The sequence below is a fragment of the Tachypleus tridentatus genome, chromosome 13 (assembly GCF_004210375.1).
Source record: "Tachypleus tridentatus isolate NWPU-2018 chromosome 13, ASM421037v1, whole genome shotgun sequence".
Lineage (NCBI taxonomy): Eukaryota > Metazoa > Arthropoda > Merostomata > Xiphosura > Limulidae > Tachypleus > Tachypleus tridentatus.
Genome location: NC_134837.1, coordinates 94,566,097 through 94,591,959, shown reverse-complemented (window position 1 = coordinate 94,591,959; position 25,863 = coordinate 94,566,097). Strand labels below are relative to the sequence as shown.

General features: G+C 30.8%; 1 protein-coding gene across 1 annotated transcript in view; it reads right to left on the bottom strand.

Moving 5' to 3' along the window:
• Positions 1–12,562: 12,562 nt before the first annotated feature.
• Positions 12,563–25,863, bottom strand: part of LOC143238087 (beta-alanine transporter-like) — a 55,604-nt gene continuing 42,303 nt past the window's right edge. Inside the window, exons 9-11 of the mRNA XM_076478031.1 lie at positions 25,538–25,719; positions 16,931–17,106; positions 12,563–13,027 (exon numbers count right to left, since the gene is read on the bottom strand). Coding sequence (XP_076334146.1) covers positions 12,970–13,027; positions 16,931–17,106; positions 25,538–25,719 — 416 coding nt within the window. The 3' untranslated portion in view covers positions 12,563–12,969. The remainder of the gene's footprint in view (positions 13,028–16,930; positions 17,107–25,537; positions 25,720–25,863) is intronic.

Here is a 25,863-nt window from a genome sequence, read left to right as displayed (position 1 = left end):
AAAATAAAAAAGAACAACACATGGCAACTGGAGAAACTTCTGTATCATTTGATAATAACAGAATTAACCTGTGTTATTCTAGTGGAAATTCAAAACAATTTGTAAATATTCCACATTTCTCATCCTCCACACAATTAAACAATATAACAAGTCAGTCACAACAGACACAGAGTAAGCCAACATATTCAGTAAATACTTTAAAAATTTTTCAACATGATAGAGACTCAAGCATTTGATCAAAGACGTTGTATTAAAGCTAACAAACACATAGAAGGTTACCAGACAACATTTATCCCCCACTCACTCAGTATGGACTCAACATTAACCAGTAATAATATAGACAGAACCACCATACTCAGTGAAATTAAAATCAACATCAAACAACATGAAAACTCCTCCATGGACAAAGAAAACACTCATCTTGCACCCTATTCACACACACATCTGTGCTACATATAACCTCTTACTAAACTGGATTCTACCCCACAGTTTAAAAATCTGCTTTAATGACAGTCATCCCAAGAAAAGGTGCTAACCTAAGTTACCTTTTGAACTACAGACACATTAGCCTACTTATCTGCCTTGGCAAACTACTGGAAAAAAAGAAATCACAACATGACTACCATACTATCTCAAAACAAACAAATTATTAAATAATGGCTCAAGAAAGTGCAGACAGACAATGAACTGTCTAGTAAGACTGACCAAATCAGTATACTGGGAATTAACTCACAACAGCTTTACAATAGCCACTTTCCTAGATTTCAGTAAAGCTTTTAATAGTGTCTGGCACAATGGACTATGTTACAAATTAACTCAATACAACATTGCAAAATCCATAATACACTGAATTATTAGCTTCCTGACACACAGAATTGCCTAAACTAAGTTCAGTAATGACAACATTCGTGCCTTTCAAACTACTAGTAGGAGTCCTGTAAGGTTTGCTTATCAGCCTATTGTTTTACATAATCTTCATAAATAACAAAAGTGTTTTTTACCTTATGTAGCTTTCTCTGTATGTGAACAAAATCTCCAAATGGAACATGTCTCATGATCCTACTCAGCTGCATACATAATACAACTTCTCTGTGATTACATAACCACAGGGTGCAACACCTAGCATGTCTTAGTAAACCCTTTAAAAACACAAGCTATTATCTTCAGAAAGCTCCTTGAAAGAAAGAAGTCCAAAATAAACAATATCACACCCAAATCAAGTTCACTAACACCATCACTTTCTTATTTATAACATTCAACAACATACTAACATGGAACACGCACATACACAACATGATCGTGAGAGTCGCACAAAGATCCAACTACCTCAAGAAGATATGAGGATGTTCAGACTGATGCAATGTGCCAGTCACTCATTCTAATTTGTATATTAAACCAGTCATTTAATATGTTAATGCAATCACTTTTAGTATGTCACAACATTTATATACAAAGGTAGAGTCCATGCAATCCAAAGCAATCTGAATTTCCGACCACATGCCAATACACATCCCTTTATTTTACCTTAACAAAATAAGCAAGCTAAAACAATTTAAACAGAGATTTGCTAACCTTGCTATAGTATGCTATAAAAAAGCAGAACAATGTAATAACTTCTTAGCAAAATTCTCCAAAATATCTGAAATCCTGGATTATAAGTTTAAATACATCTCCTTTACCACTTTTTCAAATTATTAATACAGACAAAGAAGTCACTTTAAAGATATACATGATCACCAACCTGGCATATTCAACAGACTTCATCCCAATCATATGAGCTTGTTCATTGTATTCTCAACAACCTACTCTCCAACACATCCATTGGTTTCCTGCATCCAGAGAATCTACATCAACATGACAGTACTCCCAGAATTTCTTTCCATTCCCAGGAACCTACCTTGAACTTCAATATTAGAAATGAACTTCACTTTGTGTTGTTGTAAATTTTTCATTTTTCTTTTAGTTTGCATTTCTTTTATTATATACAGTTTTATTGTAAAAATCATAATCATTCCAAATTTTATAAAATCTATTTATTGTACTATTTATTATAATACTTTGTAGAAACTTGTCATATCTCACCCTGTTTGTAAAAGTTTTTTATTTGCAATATTACATATTATTATGTCTTACATGTTCAATAAAAAATAACCTTAGTCCTGTATGGAGTGGAATGCTCATTCCCAAGTGCAGCACTCACACTGTGTCACTCTCCCTCACTCTGTCTTAGTTGGGTCAGATGAAGACTTCCAAAACAGCTTATCAAAATATTTAATCTACTAATAGTACTTTTCCACAAACTCTTCTCTGCTTTTCTTGTTTCCCTCTCAATTCCAGTCAAGCAAAACAAGTTGATCAAAACACCTCCACCTAATACAAAACAATATCAAAACCACGAGTGGGGTGAAGAGGAATACCTGAATTCCTAACGACTTCTGGTTCAACATCCAAATTACTATCAAGTCTGTTTTGTTTCTTTGGTGACTCATGTGAATGCCTTTTCATATCTGTGTACAAATGAATGTCTATATGCACTGGAAGGCCTGTTGTTTTTATCATTTTAAACCTAGTTTACAGATATTGGCATGGCAAGCTGGATAATGAAAGTTGTTTTAAAACTGCTTTTAGCAATTGAGATGGTTTATAACATACCGTTGGAATTGTGCAATGTACCTGCTGCTTTTCAGAAGTTAATAAAGCTTACTGTATACTATGAGAGAGTTACTAGACTTATGTTAGTGATGTCTTCATGTTTTTCCACACATTTGAGTCTGCTGAGGATGGTGTTCAATGATGAAGAAGGAAGGTTTGAAGTTGAAACCAGGGAATTGTGCACTTGAAGTATATGCTGTTAGAATTCTTGGTCATTTTATGGGTAAAAATGAAGTTATAGACTTTACAAACATTTCAGTGCTACAAAACTGGCTTCAACTCCTGACCAGTTAAGGTTTCTGCAATTTCCTTGGTTTTGTATGATCAAATTTTGTGAACTGTGTTTTCAAAATTGCCACATTTTCATCTACTTTCACTAAAGATAATTTAAATTTCAGATAGACTGGGCTGTTATTAAGTATTGTAATTGTTCACATATGCTGTAGTTGAAACTAAATCACTGACACATCCACAACAAGATTATGAATCCTTGTTGGATTCTGATGCAAGTAATAGTGGAATTGGAGCAATATTGTCATAATTATTGGACAGAGTGAAATATGTTATTGCTAGCCATACTTTGATAGCTTCTGAATGCATATACTGTGTGATAAAGGAAGAATTGTTCAAAGGTTTAGTATTCATTAAACATTACTGCTACTACTTATGTGGTAGAAACTCACCATTTGTGAGGACAATGAGGCATTGAAGGAATTGTGAACTTTAAAAATCTGGAAGGAACAATTGCCTGCTGGATCACTGTACAAAAAGAGTATGACCTCACTGCTCAGGTCTGCAACATGGAAATGCTAATGGACTGTTTCACTGTACAGAAAAGTGCTAATGTGAATCAGTTAAAATGGTAGTAAAGTATTATATTAGAGTGCTTACTGGTGTTTATGGTTGTCTGGGATAGTAAATGTGATTTTTGTGGAATATTTTATTTGGTACATGTTAGAAGATGCTACAGCAGACTACACAAGTATTAATCCTGGCTGAATGAAGTTTAGTTGGAAAGTCATAGTTTGAATGAACTGTACCAGTAATTATTATTATTATTTTGTGAAATCGAGGAAGCTGGTCAAGTTTATTATATCTTAGATGATAATATATTATACTAGCTACAGCTATTAAAACATTATTATTATAACCTGTTTTGTTGTGTTTGTTGTAGTACACAAGCTGAAGGCAGTTTTTATAATATTACTAGTACAGAAGCCACAAAGTAAGATTGAGACATATAAGTATATGACAATTTACATGTTTACAGTGTAATGTGTATGTATGTTACATTAAATTGTTCACAAATGTATGACACAAGTGAATCAATTACATAGATAGAACAATAATTAAGTAATATATGAATGATAGTTAAGGTTTTGACATAATAAGTAAACTATGATTACCGACTTGTAAAACTTCATTTGAATATAAAGTGTATCCAGGATTTTCATTAATGCTTATGAGGGAACATTTTCAAAACTTACACTGAATTATTTGGCATGTAATTTATTTTTTTATTAAAAAGATAAAAGTAGTTGCTCTCTCATTACATGCAAAGGTGAACATAGTTTTTGAGCCATGCTAGGGAAAAATATTCCTTTTTGGATCAAGTAAAAATATCTTGGAATGGATGAAAGTATTTTCATAGAGTACAAAATCCATAGACAGTAGCTTTTGTGTGTGATATATTAGAATATTATAACTCTTCTAACTCCTCTTAATGTAGTATTGTTTGATATTTATCAGTTATTCTAAGAATATTTAGTTTTAGTTTAACACTAGTCAAGAAAATTAACTTGAATTTGTTCTAGTTACTGTGTTTCTTTGTCATTCTGTTAAGGTAGTATCTGGTCTGCTCATGATTAGTTTAAGCCATCGTTTTGTTAACTTTCAGTTATATTTAATTTTGTAGTCATATTTTAATTTCCCTATGTTATTTGAAATTTATACAAACTCATAGATATCTTCAAGATGTAAATGTGTGTGCATTTATTGCCAAGGAAAAACTGAATCAATTTTTAGTAGTGGTTGAATTAAAAATTTGCAACCTGAATATTAAAATAAAAACAGCAACTTGTCTTTGGAAAATGTTTAATATATTTAAAAGTGGATCTTGCATTGTTTTTGTATATACATAAAGTTTTCTGAGTTCAAACTCATTGTTTTTTTCAAATATATATTTGAGAGAAAGGAAAAAAATTAAATTCTTCACAAGCAGGATACGTATTTGGAAAAAGTTGCAATCAAACCATGATGTACAAAGTATAACACTAAATGGATAAAAAGCAAGTGAAAAGAATGAGGGAGATTTTTTTGTTTGAAGTTAAGCATAATGTTACATGATGAGCTATCTGTGCTCTGATTTCTAATGTTGTAAGTCTGTAGACATACAGCTGCACCCATGAAGGACAAATGAGGTAGAAGCACGGCATAGAAATAATTATATTTCTAAAATGTCTCTTACGTGGGATATACAACTTCTTTATATACTTTATTTGTGAAAACCATTGTAGCTGAGTGTATTAATTAAAGATGTCTCTGTTGAACTAAAGTGTATTTTAAAGGTTATGGTATATTTTACCTAAAAAGTAACTCTTATGGTGCCAACCTGCATGCACTGCATCTTATTAGTCTTACCTTGCATAAATTAAGTCTTTCAGTTGTACGATGCATTATTCATGAAATGTTTATCATTTAATAAAAAGAAATAATTTCTTTTACACTTATACATTGCAAATGGTCTAAGTTAACTTTTACTGTAATCATTGTAAATAAAAAGATACAGAAAAGAAACAATAAATGAAGAAGGTTGAGGATGAAATCATTTATTCAGTGTATAATACTCTGGAAATTGTATCATGTTGAACTGATAGTTTTGATATGAATTATAAAGATCATAAAGCTTATTGGAATAGTCCAGAATCTGCAGGAAGTTGTCATAATAAAATGATTTTGGATATGAAAATCAGTAATTCACATCATAATCGTGGTGGAATAACATACCAGATCAATGCAAGTAGTGTGCATGATGTCATTCAAAAACTGGTTACTTTTGGGAAGTGTGTATAACAGCTTTTCACACACACAAAATATTCTTACACTTAGATAATGAAAATGTGTTTGGACTGGGGATATGGAACTTTGATGATTTAGTTATACCTTATATTTATTGTTGTTGGGAAAACAAATCATATATGGATCATCTTTGGATCAAAAAACTTGCAACAATTCATATCCAAGCTGTCAGATAGATTGTGACTAGATGTGATGGAGCTCCAAGTTCATTTTAGTATAATGTGCTCAACATTTTGTGTATTTAGCTTATGGAATTTGAAACTATGTTTGGGTAAATTGAAACAATTAAAGCAATATCCATTAATTGTTCAAATTTATTACAGTAATTAATAAAAAAATATAAGGAATACACAACTGACTTTTAAATGTAGTTGAATCATATTTAATCATAGATACTGTAATTTTCTAGTGATGAGATATTGTAACTAAGTATTTTATGGTCAATTTCTTATAAAGTATTGTCTTTTAAAATCATGTATATGTTATTTGAAATTATTTGTTATGGTATACATAGTTATCTTACTTAAGTTCTTAATTTAATGAGTAATAAAAAAATTAGTGTTGAAACAAAAACGAGGAAAAAAAAAGAAACAATACATCAACATTTTGGCCAAAATACTTTAGTTTTAATCATAACTATGTTATTAAAAGTAAAAGTTACAAAATTATATAGAGGCATATAACTTTGTATGATTTCAGTGCAAAGTGGCTGATGGACATAAAAATGTAAATAATTACAGCTAGATGGTATGTGATCAACAGACTGGCATATATAATCCCTTGAAATGTTGTTACATATTATACTATTCATTTCACAAAAACATATCCCTAGCAAATTTTATTGTTACATACTATGAAGAGTTTGTAACTATTATCTAAAAATAAAATCCTTGACAAAAAATAAAATTTCATATGTATTCCAATAAGGAAATAAACATAAGGAAAATTCAGATTCTGTAGATATTACTTTTAGAACTTCTGATGGATAATATAAAAAGAATATATATTACCTGAAAATAATAAGAAATTAACAGAGAAATGACTTTTCTTAAATCTAACTAATTAACTGCCCTAACAAGTGTTAACAAACAACACCCTCTCCTCTTTCATCGGTCTTTTATTAGTTTTTCAACATAGTACTTAATGATGCTGGCATATATAATCCCTTGAAATGTTGTTACATACTATACTATTCATTTCACAAAAACATATCCCTAGCTAATTTTATTGTTACATACTATGAAGAGTTTGTAACTATTATCTAAAAATAAAATTTCATATGTATTCCAATAAGGAAATAAACATAAGGAAAATTCAGATTCTGTAGATATTACTTTTAGAACTTCTGATGGATAATATAAAAAGAATATATATTACCTGAAAATAATAAGAAATTAACAGAGAAATGACTTTTCTTAAATCTAACTAATTAACTGCCCTAACAAGTGTTAGCAAACAACACCCTCTCCTCTTTCATCGGTCTTTTATTAGTTTTTCAACATAGTACTTAATGATGCTTCTTCATGTGTGATTCAAGATATCACTGCAGCCATCATTCCAGTATAAAAACTGATGCAATCTTAATTTCATTCATCACAAGGAAGAAACTTTGGTTTAAGAAGTCCAACTCATGTTTTACATCTTAAATTATCATTTTTAACTGGTTGGATGAATTTTATTTTAATCCAAAATGTTCTTAAATTGTACAATATACATAATGTATGGTATGGTTATAGTGTTCTAGTTGGACACCCCACTTGTTAGGTTAACATTTTAAATATTCATTTATGTCAAACTTTTCCACAGAATACCACAACATTCATAATCAAATCAGACATGGCCTATCATAAGAATACTAGCAGTTGTGGTTTTTTTACAATTACAACCACATAAATAAGATTAGTTAACTTATTGTTTGTTTTTTGAATTTTGCGCAAAGCAACACAAGAGCTATCTTCACTAGTCGTCCCTAATTTAGCAGTGTGAGACTAGAGGGAAGGCAGCTAATCATCACCACCCACTGCCAACTTTTGGGCCACTCTTTTAACAATGAATAGTAGGATTGACCATCACATTATAATGCCCCCACAGCTGAAAAAGTGAGCACGTCTCGTTTGATGGGGATTCGAACCTGCAACCCTCAGATTATGAGTCAAATGCCTTAACCACCTGGTCATGCTGGGCCATTAACTTATTTGCACACTTCTTATCAAAACCTGGTATTTACACAAAACTAAAAATAAACTATTAGTAATGGGCATAATTAATTAAATGTAATGTTCTGACTACATTACTTGTAATGATTAGTAAACATTATATAATCAGTTGGATTATCTTGTTAAGAGTATATCAGGAGGTTTATTAAACCCAAGAAGCTTTGGTTTGTCTAGTCCTAAATTTATATACTAAGCTAACAATGCAGAAAAATCAATGTAATAAAACAATATGTCAATTAATTAATAATACATCTGAATATTTTAAACAAGTTATAATCAGATACAAGGGCAGGATGTCACAAAAACTAGTCCACACACTGTGGTACACTTCCATGATTTTTACAAAGCGGTTATTTTTTATCTTTGGAATATGCTTTTCTGAAAGTTATGTAACAGTAAGCCACTCTGGTAACAGCATGTACTTATATATAATGCATAGTACCAGTATTAAAACTTAATTACTTGAAACATGAAGGCATTGTTTCTTAACTGTGAATGATGGCTTGCCTTTCTTAAGTGTCCAATTTGATGTTTCCAGTGTTCTGGGACAAATTTCTTGAGTACATACCTTACACAGACGTATATAATAATGTCTAAATAGTACATGATGGACAAAGCTATCCAAACATATATAATATTTTGAGTTTGTATTAAGTTTTTCCAGCAAACCAAGGAAACAGACTATAGTGGGGTGTTAAACATAGCATTTTGCTGGCATGACAATTTAATTTCAAAGCAATAACACTAAAAAATTGCAAGTATGACTTAAGCTTTAATTGTGATTAATTAGTAAACATTAATGTTTTGAAAATTTATTAGCTGAATATCTTACTACTTTTTCACGTACACAAATACCCAAAATGGTATATTGCCATAATCATGTTCTTTAGAGTTGGTTATTTTCAAGACAATAATTAAAAATTTTCATATAATAAAATGATCAGTCTAAAATTAATCTGGGAAGTATATTATGTGATTTAATTATACCCCAAACATAGATTATCAAAAATTATTTTGAGCATATCCATTTAGACTTTGTAATAAAATGTTTTTCTATGCATATATCCAGTGTAGATACTCAAATTATGTCAGTTTATTATATCATTATACACAATAGTCAAGACATTTGTTATCAGTAACTGAAAGGGTAAGAATAAATTGCATTCTTCAGTAAAATTCACTAAACATGAAACTATATGAACAGTTATGTGTTCTCCTTTATTTCAGTTATGCTTCAGAGGGTAATATATACAGAGTGCATAATGCTTTCCTGCCATATTTAGTTTCCACCATTTGCAGATGATTAGGGTAGGGTGGATTTGAAATATATTAGTGACAAAGCAATTCATTTTCCTGCAAGAAAAGTTCTTGAAAGTGGGATTACCTAACACACAAGTATGTCTTTAACTGTATGACTAACAATAAAATAGTGTGAGTGGTGGTAGTTTTATGTTTAAATGACTGATAAATTACAAAGCTAAATTTGTGAGTGATAATTAGGAGTCTATTTATATAAACAGATAATTGGGGATGTAGCATGCATTTGAAGGAGTTCACAGAATGGGTGAAGGAGATCATTTTGATTCAGTTCCTTATATTTGCTTTATACCTCTTAGTATAATGTTACATTGTAATAAAAGCTTGCATTTATGATCTATTGAAGTACTCTAATACAAAATAACTATTCTTATTAACCTGCTATAGCTGAATTTACTGTAGAAATGTAAAGACCACATTGATTTCTACATGTCTTTGTGGAAATTTACTATAACAAATCACATGAGTGTTTATGATTTATATACAGTAAAATCATTAAAAATATATTTTATTGTCTAGAAATAATCATAAAATAGCCAGGGTCATATGGAAAGATTGGAGTGATATTTACTTTCTAGACTTAACTCACATAGACACTCTTAAAACATTTATTAACAAACTTTGCTAATGTTTGGTTAAATAATAAAGCGAGTTTGCTGAAAATGCCCAGTATAAGTTAAAATTGCTAAGAATAAAAGTTTTCATGGAATACAAAAACTGTTGTTTTTAATAATTATTTTTAATGTACATTTTATGTGTTTGAAATACTTATAAAGTTAGGTGTTATGGATGAGTTCACTATACTAGAATTTAGTTTGTTAAATAATGTGTAACTGGGTCTTCAATAAAGAATTTCTTACTTATTTACAGTTTGTTTGCTTTTCACCTCTTCATTCTAGGTATAATATAATCTGGTAAAGGAGAACACTTGAAAAACAGTAACCATCTCCATCAAGCTGGAAAGATATGGCACAATGCAGTTGAGTGCTAGTTATAGGGCCAAGGTTTTTCAGTAGTTATAATTTTAAGAACTGTATAAATCACACACAGATTTTTTTTTAACATTTTACAGAGATATAGACACATAACAAAGCTTGGCCCATAAGTGCTCTATTGAGGTATTGGTAAATTTTAATATAAATTATTCATTAATATTATTCACTGGGAAAACAAAACAAATTTTTTATTAGACTTTCAATCTAGTTTACTTACAGCCATCAAATAGAAAAAAAATCAGATTTTTAGAGTACTTTTTAAGAAAATCCCCCCTTCATAGGTAAGATATTATGTAGATAGATAATTTTATTGGTTCATATTGAATTTCTAGAACAATTGCAATGGTTACAGGATATTGTCTGCTTTCTGCATGTTGTTATTTTATGTTCTTTGTTGCATTATTTTATTAAATAAAATATTTAATGCACTACTACTATTAGTATGAAAAAGTAGTGTTGAGAGAGTTAGGGATTTTCCTAATTTTTTTTCTCTTTTGGAAAAAGTCTCTCAAGGAGACAAAAGCCTTATAACAAATTAGTTTAAAGCAGGTCTTACCGTACATTAATATTTTTGATACTAAAATCTAAGTGGTATTTTAGTGATTTAGAAATATCTAAAAGCAATATTAACAAATTAATTAATCACATTATATAATTTACTGGAAAAAAATTAAGAGCTTACAATGATATTTCATTTCGATTAAAGTAAATTAAAAAGATAGGAATAAGTTATTAATGACAAGGTAAGCCTGTATTTTACTACTTTATTAGAATGCTGAAATTTTACACATGCCCATAAAAAATTAAAGCAACTTATTGAATAATGTTTTACTGTACATAAAAAGTCCACAGGAAAATAACTTTTATGTTAGGGAATCTTCCAATTGTTTTACATATTTTTTTTTAAAACCTAGCATATGTACATAAAAACAATAAATTATACTACCATAAATATTTTAAAAATCCTGCTAAGAAGCATTATTAGGAAACTGTGTAGGTAGCACTAAGATGGAAAATTATTCTTTTATATGCACATACAATTTGGATTCCTGTTCATACAAGTCTAACAAAATTTGTTGAAATTTAATATACAAAGGCCACATATCATAAACTGCACTATTTTCGAGAATGTAAAAAAAAAATAATTAATAAGCCAATAATACCAAAAAAGATTATTTTGATAATTATATAGAAGCTTATTTCTTCTTTTATAATAGATATAACCACAGAGGACATCCTTCAAATGCAACAATACTGCAAAAAATTTTGATAGACGTCTTGCAATATTCATTTATATTTTTAAAAAAATGTAATAAATATACAGGCATTTTATTTAATGTAATAAATTGAAATCAACTTAAGTTTGTTATACTGATTGTTATGTGTAAAACGTTGATAACTTATTTGTAACAACTGTAGTACCCAAGAAGATTTTTAAAAAAGCAGTTGTTTCCTTTGGAGGAAATTATGCATTCACAATTATAAAGGTACTGCTGATCTCACAACTCTAACTGAATTGCATGCCTCTAACACATTACTTTTCTCCTGTAATTTAGAAATATGAGCTTGGAACTTTTACATTTCTGCATTTAACTACAGGGTATCCAAGAAGTCTGGAATCATAGGTAATACATAGCTTTAATTAATTTCAGTTATGCAAATTATTATGGTGCTGTCAAAATTGAGTCAGTCAAGTTAATACTGTCCCTTAATCCACTCTTATTTTTCAAGGTACAGCATGTGGAACACATTCTGTAAAGTTTGTTGAAATGCATTTGGTTCCAGACTTTTCAGATACCCTATATTTGATACTTAGGTTAAAAACTCATTCACAGGCAGAAAAAGAAAATATCCAATAACACAGGAAAGAATGTTATGATTTTTTTTCTCTAAGTGAGGAGTAAGGGAATTAATTGCAGTTCAATTATAATAAATAGTCCAAAATATCTCACTACATATTTCTGGCAAGTAAGTTGGATTTACTATAATACAAGATAGTTTACATTAAAACAGAGTATGTTCCATTAACTGGAGAGCCATTTCAAGAAACATTTTATATGATTGTGTTATCATTCAATGTACACCTACATAATATTTAAGTAGTGGTGTTAAAGTGTCAGCACTGTATTTTCTACTAAATAAATTGCAGCAATGTTTATCTCTTTCAACTAAATCACAGTGATGAAGAGAAGTATACAGAATGATAAACTATCTAAAACAAATGAGATTCAAGGTGGTGTATTTGTATGCATTTGATTATTTGTTATTTTGAAGTTGTTCATGAATAATACACAACTCAAATCCTTCTGTATTTAAGTAAATAATATTTTAATTACAGACCTTAAAAAAAAAAAGATTCAAAAAGTAATTTAACAACAGAAAATATAACTGATCTAATAAACTGAAACAGAAATCTCACTAACTTGCATATATATTATATATAGAAACACAACAAACAAACAAGTATTAACTAATAATCACTATTTTTCAAATGGTAATAACAAGTTAACAATGTTATTAAAAGAGAAAATATTTAGTTCTCAAAATTATATAAGTTAATTCTCTATCTTATAAATGTAAACAATTTGGTTCTGGAGACATTTTGAAAACTTGTGCTCTACTAAGTCACTTTTCTAAATCTGAAAGTCCTAATGCTACATCTTTCCCTTTTTGGTGGAAGAATCTTGTAGAAAGTGCAGCTTGGCTACAATTCAAAGATACTGCAAAGGTTCTTCAACTTCCTGATGAGGATACTCTTGCTTATGCTTCCTACAAATTATAATAAATATTTTTATGTCAAATCTTCGACTTCAACAAAATAAAACTATACATATAATACAAGTTCTTATGTGCATGGGGAAGTAAACAAACTTCTAAGCTAATTATTGTATTTTTTAATTGAACAACAATACTGTCATAAACCATAAAAATGATATGTAATTATCTGAAAGGGATGAGCACGATGCTGAGAGAAGCACTGATCACTTGAGGTATAATGAGAAATGTTTCAAAAACTCTCAGTTTTGTACAATATTTCAGAATTATTAAATGCTGGAGAATGAAAGATGGAAAAGTTTTTAATTCTTAAAAATTATTCAGAAACTTGTATCAATTGCTTTAAAAAATATTATGTTACTTGTAAGGAAATTGTTCCAGTTTGTACCATTGTGCTAATAAACAGAAAATAAATTAATGTGCTCATAGACACAAGCACATGTATACACAAAAAACAGCAATACAATGCACCTAAGCAAGATGATCTGATGAATTAGCTCCTACCAGACAAAAAGATAGAATGTAAAAATTTAATGATGAAAAATGTACAAAAAAAGTTATTTTTAAATTTGTAACCCTGTAATACCCAAGAATTTGGATCTTCAATTCCATTTTTTTCTGAAGACAATATCATTAAATTATAATGGTTTAATTTACCACAGAAAGAAAACCCTTTTCAAGTAAGAACTTAGTTTTTGTTCTTTATTTATTATTATTATTTATTACGTTGTACAGATCAACTGGTTGGATCAAATTTTAAGTACTGTGTCCAATTTTGGGATCCTCACCTCAAGAAAGGACATTGAATTGTTGGAAAGGATTCAGAGAAAGACTATTGGAATGTTGCCTGGGATAGATGGATAGGTTGTCTTATGAGCAGAAATTATGATCTTTGAAACTGTTTTCTCTTGAAAAGTGAAAGGGGATCTGATTAAGGTGTTTAAGATTGTAAAGGAATTGATAGTAGTGATACGCTTTATTTTTCATACTTAATGGTGAGAATGGTAAAACTATGGGATAAGAGTATATATTTTGGCAAGGTGGGAGTTAACTTCACCTAAGACAGCTTTATTTTTCTAACAAAGTGGTTAGCCTTTCGAACAAGTTACATTCAGATGTTGTGGAGGTAGTAAATTTAAGTGAATTTAGAAAAAGCTTGATAAATACATGAATGATAAAAGCTGGATTTGAGAATTTTAATTTTTTAATAGATTTAGTTTATTGGATGGGGCAGCCTATATGGACCAACTGTTCCTTCATTTTTCCTGATTATTATTTTATGTTATAAACCAGTAAATTTAGATGTTAAGTGTAAACTGTAAATTCCCTTTTCTTGAAATATTTCCAAAAATAAATTGTTTGTTTAGAATTAAGCATGAAGCTACACAATTGGCTATCCTTGCTCTGCCCACCACTGGTATCAAAACCTGGTTTCTAGTAGTGTGAGTCTGCAGACATACAGCTATGCTACTGGCACTGGTTGCAAAATAAACAATACCAACAAAAAAGGGTATTCTGATGGGTCCATGCAAGATGCATTTTTGCAAAATATAGTCTTTGAAACTATATACAATTCATTCTGTATGCATACTAATTATGAATATTTTTCATTTGTACTCAAGTAACTGTATCTGATAAATTCAACATGAATACAATTTCTACCAAGAGTATGTTAACTATTTTCTCTAAACATACATTTCTTTTCTAATTGCATCAAACACATTTACTAATATAAGAATTAATTCAATAGTACCTATTCACAAAATGTTCCTGTGATTTCTTTTGGTCATAATACATAATTTGAGATATTAAAAAAAGAAAATGTAATACTAGGAGGTAGTTTTCCCATTTGTTATGCTAAATGTGATATAATCCACTGTCTGCATCATACCTGTCAAGCATTACAGACTGGCTACGGTGAATAAAGTTTTTATTAAGTAGTTCAGAAAGCCCATGGCTATATTACTACTTACTACAGATGCAATATCATACCCAAGTTATTGGTTTCCTTTTCTGTTTTATAAATATAGCATAATTGTATTGTTATTCTAAACTGTCGTTCTTTTCAGTTTCTTCTAGTAAAACAGCACTGTATCATTGGCTTATGAGCAACTGTATCAACATCACAACTTTCTTCTTCTAAAATAGTGACTCCCTGAAAGATAGTTTAGCTTGTTTATAGTTAAGCACAAAGCTACACAATGGACTGTCTGTGTTATGCCCACCACAGGTATCAAAATTCAATTTCTAGCCTTATAATTCCACAGGCATACTGCTACTCCACTGAGGTGGGGAAACTCCATGAAAGAAAGCAAAATTCCTGGGAAAGATAAACATTTATCTGAAAACAAATTTTGTATGGTGATTGCCACTACAGTCTGGGAGAAAGCCATACTAGATACACAGAATGTAATTATGATGGCTATGTTTGTCAACAATTATACATCAAAGAATGAATCACTGCACAGTTCTACAAGTAATTTATGAAAAAGATGGAATTCCCTAGTAATTACTACAAGTAGACACAAAAATAGGTTTATAGGTGTGTGTGTAATAATCACACAATACATAAATGTATAAACTCCTGTTTTATGTTAAACTAAATAACTGTATTGACAAATTGTGTGTAAAAAACAATGTCACTTTAGATCTAATCAAGGGTTTAGATTATAATTCTTACATGGAATCTTTAGAAGTGTGTCTTTCATAAATGTAAAATATGAAACAGCCATGACTACAAGTTTAGAACATTAATATGATATAAGCTTTTATGGTTCATTAATTTACTTCCATACATTCTTCACATTAAATTTTATTATTATTCTTTGTTTATGATACTCTATGCTGTGTTACGAGAATAGGTGCAGTTATAAATGTTAACTACATTTTACACAGATCTTACAAACATCGTGTGGCAAAATTGCATATTACTCTTCACTGCAACAATCTTCATTCTGCAATTATGGTGCAGAAAAACCCATACTATTTAATTCCAAATTTAAAATTAACACAAAGTAAGACGTGACTAAAGATTGTTACTACATGTTATGTTAAGGATTCCATGATTTTGATTATTATTGTATATCATAATAGTTAACAAAACCTTAGTTTTTTTGGGTTTTTTTAACTTCACATACTATCCAATTATTTAAATTTTGCTTCTATTTAGAAAATTTTGTAAGACATGACTGTTAAAAATGAAGAGGTATAGAAAAACTGGATAAGGAAATCCAAAGCATATTTTCAATCAAGTTAATCATCACCTGATACCTGATAAATCAATTATAATGATCATATATCACTTAAACAGCAAAGTTTTACCCTCTTTGAAATTGCAGTTGTCACCTATCACCAATCGTGCCCACATCCATATCATTCATGTGTTCTGTTACTGGATGCAACCATACCAATAATTAACAATACTTAAAACCAAAAAGAACACTTCCAGGAATCAACACATCTTTGTTTTGGCATTGCCTACATTGGAAAATGGTTTTTCATTTACTGTTTGCTTAAATGCTATTGATGTAAGCTCACATTACAAGTGCATAAAGCATATATAATGCCTTTTCATCCAGTATTTGAATATTTTTTTCCTGTTTCAAAACAGCTAAAAATTCATATTACTGCAAATGATATTATATCCATAAATATACCATTGACATTTCTGAAATTAGTAAACTTTTACCTATTATCCTCCTTAAAGAAACTGGAACATATCGAGTAAAATTATAGAACCAATTCCCAACAAAGGAATGAAATACTACTTTTTCTGGATGTCATACCATTAGTATGTTTACAAATAAATAATCCATTAAAGATGAAATTTGTACTTATCACTAATTCTACTTATCTAATAAAAATATTTTTCTCTTTATTGATATAAGTAATAGTTACTTGTGTGTCAAACAAGGGCAATCCCAAACCCTTTGGTCTTTTCCAAACTGCTCACCCTCTTCCAGTGTGTGTGGCAAATTCTGATTCAAAGTTTCTGGCAGGAACAATGTCAGCAGTGCAACAACAACCATCATCATACCCGATACAACAAGAGGAAGAGATGGCTTTTCCAAGGCCTGTAACAATAATATTCTGGTGTATATATAATATGTAAACACATGCAGCAGGTTGGGTATGATACAATTAAAACAACTTTGAATATGTAAGTTAGTAAGTCATGTAACAAAACATTGCATGATGGCACTGCTTGTATCAAAATTACATTTTGACACTGTTTGGCTCTGCATGGGTAGTGCAATGCAAAAAAGAAATTGATTACTCTGATGGAAAGTACATATCAGCTCTTTCTGATTCAACATATTCATACACTCATATTGTAAATATATATTCAGATCAGCAATACAGAATTTACAAAATCTTGATATCCTTTATACTTAATGTCACTTAAAACAGAAATATGAGGCACAAATACCACCCATAAAAAGATATATTAAAAGGCCAAATCCCTGCTGAGGGGAAGAAAATTGCATCACCTTGTAAAATAGGAGGATCCATGAACACAAGATCAGTAGTAAAAGCTTTTCACTTGCCTCAGGCAAAAATATGCAGTATAATCAAGAAAGATCTCCTTCTAGAAACGAGGACAACAAACTGTAGGTTCAGCAAGATAAGGCTTCCAGTCATAACTTATATTTAACAGTGGCATACCTTAAGCAACTGGAGAATGAAATGAATATTCATACTATTCCCCATGAAAGCATGCAAGTCAATTCAGTGAATGCAATGCCTATGAATTTCTGTGCAACTGACAATCATTCTTGTAGAATAGATGGATTACGAAAGCCCCCAGGGAGGAGTGTTGTGATTTGGACATACAGTATATGATGGAGTCGTGAAATAGAAACTATGCTACAGACCTATATATAGTTCAAGAACTTTAACACATGCATGCAATAATTCATCTTGCAGACTCAACATACTTTCTCTTAGTACATTTCTAATTTTTTTTAAAAAGAAGGCTGAAAGAAAACTTTTTCTTATTTAACCACTTCAAGGACATATTCACACAATTACATAAAACATTCAGTTCACTAATATATATTGTACCTGGAACACATTTCTGATAACTATGCATGAACACTTTACAGTTATCAAATTTTAAGGTTGCAATGTAAAAAGGAAAAAGTACAATCAACATACAAGAATACTTCTTAAAAATTAGTAAGCTTTTCAAGAGGCATGTTATTATCTTAAGATTTAATAGTGCAATTGAACTTGTACTGAACATTTGTTATATCAATATAATCTCTTGAAGAAGTCATTAATTTCTATTTTAACATTGGTACAATATATGGAAATGGTTAGTTTAACTAAACTTCTGATAAAATATTTCACTCCTTCACACAGAATGGTTTGATCCTCCAAACATATACATGTCTGTGATTTGTTTGCCATTAGCCTTGAGCAAACACTCACATAAAATATTCATGTTAAACATGTGATGACAGCCTTCCACCAATAAGAAGAGAATACAACCTCCTTATATAGTAGCTTCTCTCAAGCATTTGTAATCAAAATAATTTTTTTGTCATTCTCAAGAACAATTTTTTAAAAATTATTAATCAGTTATGTAGGGCTTGCAATACTTTATAAAAGTTAAATTCCAAACACATTTTGCTGGTTTCTTTTATACTAAATGTAAAAAAAAATTTCTTGCTTACCTACTTTTATTTTCAAATGACAGTAAATTCCACTTCATCCCATGTTATGATGATGTTTGTAAATGGGACCCATAGCTATTATGTCTACTAAAGGCTGGCTGCTAGTGGAGGATGCGACAGCCATTGTTCTACATTCTGTGGATTTCTTCATGTACACTTGCCTTCTTTTCTTGTTCATTCAGCCAAAATTTATTCTGCTCAGTTTGCATATCATTAAGATGACGACAATTTTGACAGCACATCTGTGGATGAAAATTCTCATCCTTATAATCTCTTCTTTAACAGAAGTTTGCAAATATGTTCTTTTCCATTTATTTTTTTCGATTCCTTCTGGGCTGTATTATACAAAACCAATACTCAAGGATACTTTGTCTTCATTCCTTCACTTGACATCAGGATCCAAGTAGATCACTTTTCAAACACTTATACATTCATAGTAATATTTTATCCTCTTCATCTACTTAACTCATTTTCCTAGTTTACATCCTTCTTCCTTCCCATTCCTTAATTCTCAAATTTTTGGAATCTATTTTACCTATTTAGGTGGGTCATGATCCACTATAATAGTTATTCAGTCATTTCTTATATCAATCATTTGACCTGCTATTTTAGGCTTCTATCGTGTCAGAGGCTCTGAATATGGTGTTGGATTGTTTTTCTTGACTAGACAGGGATCTGACCACAGAGGTCCACCCTCAGGTCTTTATTGAGTATGCTCAGTTGCGCGTGCCTTTAATTAATATATTCATCGCTCTTAATACCAAAATTCCACTCTTTGGGTCTCTAGTTCCTCATCCTATGGTCATGGCAGATGATACTTTCAGCAAGGACTGGTTTCATTTTCATCTTTTGCTGTACAACTGTCTAATTATTTCTCTTCTCCCTTATGTTCTAGCTTTGACACAACTCTCCTTGTTGGATTTTGTTGATGGTGCCTTTTTGAGTGGCACAATCCAATTTTCTTGGCTTTATTGATGAGTGTCTAGACTCCTCTTCCTACACCTTATTCCCACACTCTCTTGCTCCAACCATGTTTTTCTTTCATTCTGAATTGTTGTCCCTTCATCTACATAGGTGGTAGTTGTCCAGTCATTTGCCTGCAGGATGGGACTCTTGAACTGTGCAACCTCTTTCTTATCCCATTCCTGTCCTCCTTTAGCCTTTCTCATCCATCAAAGGAAGTAACAGATTTTTAAACACTGATCTATTTGCCTCACCCTTCCTTTACACCATACTCCTGTGTCCATCATTTCAGCCTTTTTCACATGGCTGTTTGACCATGAACTGTTATCACTACTGCTGGTTTACTGAAAGCTTTATCAACTAAATTTCACTTTTTCCATTACTATTAGGTTTTTCTTCTCCTGTCCTTTTCAATTTGTTCTAATTTCTCCTTCAACATACAACCACTCATCCTAGTCCCTTGCTTGACTGGGACTTTGATATGGTTTTACAAACTCTTACACATTACATTAGCTTTATGTTTATTATACCTTCTTTCTCTGAAGCCATGCTTTCTTCTCCTTCTCACCTGCAGTTACTGTTGGTCAGATGTATATGCCATCTTCCTATGCTCTTTCACTGCACTTACATCCACTAATATGAATAGGCCTTTCTTCCCAATACTTCAATGATTGTCTTTCACATTTCATTACATTTTCTTTTTAAACATTCTTTTCCTCTTTTACAGGTTCTCAACAGATGGCTAGTGTTGCCTTAATGTATGCTTATTTCCCCAACCACTCATTGGGCCAGTAGTAACAAAATGTTCTTAACTCCTCTGGGGATATTCTTGAAATATATCATGGTATTAAAATCTACTCAACTTTCTGATCAAGACTGTACCATTTCCTGGACTATCATGAAAAAGGTAGCACCAGGAAAGTGTCTGTCCACTTCTTTGGCTCATGCTTGCCAACTATTAAAAATAGGGTTTCACAGTCACCCATTGCACTGCCTCCAATAAATGAAACCTTTCTGGCAGACAGCTGATGATGATCCTGGCACTTCTCTTTCCACCACAAATTCTCTCTTTCATTTTTCCAAGGGGAGCAAGCAAAAACCCTTGCCACTTACCAGTTCCAAGCTTCTGGAATGATGGATCTTGGAAAGTAGTTCCCCACAGGTTGTGCACAACACTGGTGGAAATTAGGGGAGTGGTGACACTGTCTGTGTAGTGCAGGTCATCCTTCTAACAAGTAGTGCTAGTTCACCCTCCTTCCCTCCTGAAGCAACAATCTGTCCAGTTGAGTCACATACTGTATGGTCTGATCACAGCTTAATTACACTACCTTTCTTGACACATTGACAATGTGTGTGCAAGAGTTGGGATGGTCATGATCACGTTTTTCCCATTCCTATAACACCTATGGACTTTTTTGCTTTTCCCTCATTTTCTTCTGGATCAAAAGTATAACCATGAATGTACCCCTATGATGCTCCTGCTGTTAGGTGTCACACTCCAAGGGATTTCCTTTCAGGTACTTTCTGGAGACAGATCATCTGAGTTTAATGTTTGCATCGGCCCTTTTACCATTTCAATATGGGATTCTACACATTCTGTGTAAGAAGCATGATATCATTTCAGAAGTTAACATTTTTCTTGCCTGAAAATGTATATCCAATATATACCAATATACACTTTCCTATCTATCCTCCCCACTTCAGATGCACTTTTCTTGCCTCATAAGAATGAAATTATATTGTGCACAAGTATTTAAAGGTAAACATGATTTTTTAATGGGGGTGATATAGTTCAAGGCTACTGGCATGCAAATCTCATAGGCAGACATGCGAGGGGTCAAACTTTTCTACGAAAGCATGAGTACCTACTAAAAATACATTTTCATGTAAGGGGAATGTTAACTTTCAATCAAAGTATCAATTTTTTTCTACCAGTCTCATTTATTATTTAACTGCAAATCACATGATCAAATCAATGCTGTTGTCATGAGTATACAGTGAAGCATTTGATTTAACACCTTATTTAAACCTAGCTTGATTAGAACACAGTCAATAATGTACAGCACATATTTCTATACTTTGAAATGAACAACCTTTCAAAATATTTTCAAATAAAGTGTTAGACAAGAAAGTGCAAAATAAAAAATTCTGTTTCAAATTTAAGATCTAAAAGATTATTAATTCAATGTGCTTAATAACTTTAAGAAGTATAATTTTTTTCATTTTTGAACATTAACAGTTTATTCATTTCTAAGAGTATGATCAATGTTTCAGTACACTGTGATTTCAAGGATTTCAAATATATCTAAATAATTAGTTTCTAAGTTTGCCATTCTTTGTGAATAACACTTTCAGTTTTTAGAAGTGTTTTCAAACTATATTTAAAATGTTATGTTTGAGTAATATTTCCCAATTTTGATGATATGGTTACCACACACAATTGTGATCTTGTGGTTTCTAGTACTAGTACGAATACATCAGATGAAAAGTTTATTCTTTACCACTCTAGTAATTACAGCCATCACAATAATGAACTGTGCCTTATGTTTGAAATCTTTGCATTATAAAGTCCCTTACCTCCTGCAGAATAAGTTAAAAAGTAATCAGTTTTCTCACCTATTTCTACTGCCTAGCAGAGACCAAGTCCAAACAGAAAGCTTGCGTGTGTATACATAACTTGTAAGCAAAAGATATGTCTAAAGTTTCTTTTTTCTTTTATGGAGAACGTAGTTGTGTGTTTAACAATATTCTTAAAACATAACTAATTAAGTTAATGAGTCTAATATTTCTAGCACTTTAGAAGAATTGTCCCAATTAAAATACTTAAACTACATAAAGCCACTGACATTGTATTCTGAATAAAGAATTAGAAACACAAGGGGAATTAGAATTTACAGATAATGGGAGGATTATGAATTCAGTTGATTAAAACAGGTGTAAAAAGTTTATGCAACAAGAAAAGAGAATGTTAGAACAAAAAACATAAATATAAAAAGTACAAAAGTATGAAATGTACATATTTTGGAATTAAAATAAACTGAAACCGATAAGTGAAAATGAGTAATCGAAGTGAGCATGAAATCTAAAGTAATATTAAACTAAGGATTAATAAAAATGAACTATTAATTAATCAAAATTAGTTCTGGTTATTACTATTTTTGCTTGAACATAAATTGTGATAAAAAAAAAATCTACATTTATTTCTAAAACATTACACTTAACAGTAAGTGTTGGCAATAGGCTACAAGTTTTTACATTTAGTACTAAGTATCTATTACTAGGTTACAAATACAATGCATAATACTGGTGTTGGATTAAGTGTTCACAGTTTGTAATGGGTGCAATGAGTGGGTTGCATTTGGTAACTCTGAACTACTATGTACTTCTGAGGTAGCTAATAGTGAAGATGCAAAAATTATGTGTAGGTTGGAGAAGTTGAAAAGTCTCCTATTTAAAGTAGAAACAATAGATAGAAAACTGTAGATTGTGGTAAATGACAGTAGGATATTGGGAGATGTTTAAGCTTTCATATATAATGGATATATCAGCTAACAATGAATTTGAGGAAGTTAGAAAGAGTACTATTAGAGCTAAAAGAGGTGAATTTATGGGCTTATTGTAATAAGCCTATTTTATTAAGCAACAGGTTTCAAACATTGGCTTATTCAGCTTAGTAACTATTGGAAGGATGGAAAACAAATGAGTCAGAAAAGGATGTTGACTATAAAAAGGTTACAGGTGATTACTTGACAAAGCATGTAGATGGGATAGTCTGTGAGGAAAATAGGGAGAAAACAATTAGATTATGCTGCTCAAGGGCAGAGATGGAGGATATAACTGACAAATAAAAAAATATAATAAATGGAGCTGGCAATTATGCAATTTTTCTTGTGCATGCAAAGGCTGTGATGTAGGGAAAGATAGCTCAGAGGAGTTAATAACTACAAGGGTTTAATAAAGGCATTTAAAAAAAAAAAGGCAAAACCTAATTATGTCAGGAATACTGCTAACAATTAATTGTTGCAATGAAATTATGCTGGGCTTAAGTTAACATGCAAGGATAAGCAGATAGACTTGGTTGGACTTGTGGGATTAGTTCAATGGAAGAAGAGAGCTTTTTGGAAAAGATAATTTATATTTAAATAGGTTTGGATCAAGCTTGTTTTGCAAAGGCTATTAACTTAGCTCTAAAGAAAGGGAAGATTTACACTATGATTAGACAGCAGTAAGAGCTGGATACCCTAAATGCAAAACAAATAACATGTAGAGAAAAGTTTAGCACAGGAAATAAAGATAGTAGTAGTTCTAAGGATAGACTTAATTGTTACTATCATAATGCTAATAAAATATCCTTGTTCACACAAAAGTGAACTGCATCCCACCCAAGAATGGTGGTCATCCATATAATAAAGCCCATTGTCAAACATGCAAGTTCATAAAAATCACCAACTCATTTTTTAACAAACACAATCAAAAACTTTAAAATATATAAAGATATCACTTATGAAACAAATGACACACTTTATCTTGTATAGTGTAAAAAATGCAATCATCAATGTGTAGGACATACACAAACAACTCTTAGAGAATGTTTCAGAAACCATGAATCTTCTATTAACACAGAAAAAGATCTCTGTTGTTCAACACTAACCAACATTGTTGGTATTACTCTCATTGGCATTGAAACAGGATTCAAAATTAAAGCACAGAGGGAAATAAAGGAAGCTTATTGTATTGCTAATCTAAACACTGTTCAACCTTTTGGAATTAATATAGATTCTAGAATCAGTGATTTCTATTCATTGGTTTCATCTCTGTCAGAAAATAACTTTATTCTTTACTTATTTTCAATGAAATATGAAAGCTGAATTTCCTAAAACTTGCTATTTTGTTTAAGATAATTATTAGTACCTGTTTTATAAATTGATTAGTATAACATATCTTTTTCAATCAGTCTCCATGTGTCATCTTTATTTTATTTAAACACCTCAGCATAGTGTTATATAAACATACATAACAATTTCTAAATTGAAATATCCTTGACACCTTTACACATACACCCTTGCCATTGGCTACACTGTACTGGAAATGATCTATGTACAATAGTACATAGAGTAATAAACATTTCCTAGAAAACTGAATGACCTTCATGATGTCACTAAACTCACTTTATATTTATTATTCATTTGATTACACCGTCACTCCCAGTTTTCTCCTGAAGAAGAAAGGTCCACCTTTCAAAAGTGCTCAAATTAGTTTATTTAGTATTATCAAAGTTGTCTTTTGAAATATTGCAGATTGAAATCTACTGAATGGTATTAGACATATCTTTGGTTTGTTACACGTTTTTTTTTACTACATTGCACATACAACAATTTAGACTTAAAAATGTATTTTAATCCCAAATATTTGTATCAAAAAATGTATTTTACATTAAATGAATGGTAATTTGAATATGTATTTAAACAAAACCTAAAACAAGCTGTAAGTAGGAAGAATAGTCTCATGTGAGAATAATCAAATAATGAGCATGATGATGAACTGAACAGCAAAATTCCATTAATTGCCAAAATCTATACACAGGAAACAAGATATTTAGTAATTTTTGGTACTAATGAAATATCATGCAATAAGCTTCAAGTGTTTTAGCATCATTTATCTTTTGACTGATAATTTTCTTAACAAGTAATTGAACTACGGAATAATTTAATATAAAAAGTATAACACAACATTTTCATTCAGATGAGTCTGGTAACATTCCCTTATTTCAGCAAATGATTTGAAACTATCATTAACAATCATAAATACTTTTTAAATTGACTTGTAATAAATTTAATAAAGGCAAATAAGTAAATATACAAACCAGATAAACAATTGTTGGGCTCAGATAAAGACCAAAAGTCCCCATAACTCTAAGAAATGCAAGGCCACGACCACGTAAAACTGTAGGGTAGATTTCTGCTGCATATTGTATAATAATAGTGTATTCTGTAGTCAAAGTTACACGCATAATAAGTGCCAAGCCAAGAAACACTTGAGAAGAACCTTGAGAAAAACAAACAAACAAAAAAATATAAAATGTTTTATTTTCATGAAAAGGAATACTGACTTGATGGCATATATTTATCTTCCTTCCTATGCACAGCATGGACATTTATATTATACAGTACTGTGCAAAAGTGTTAGGAC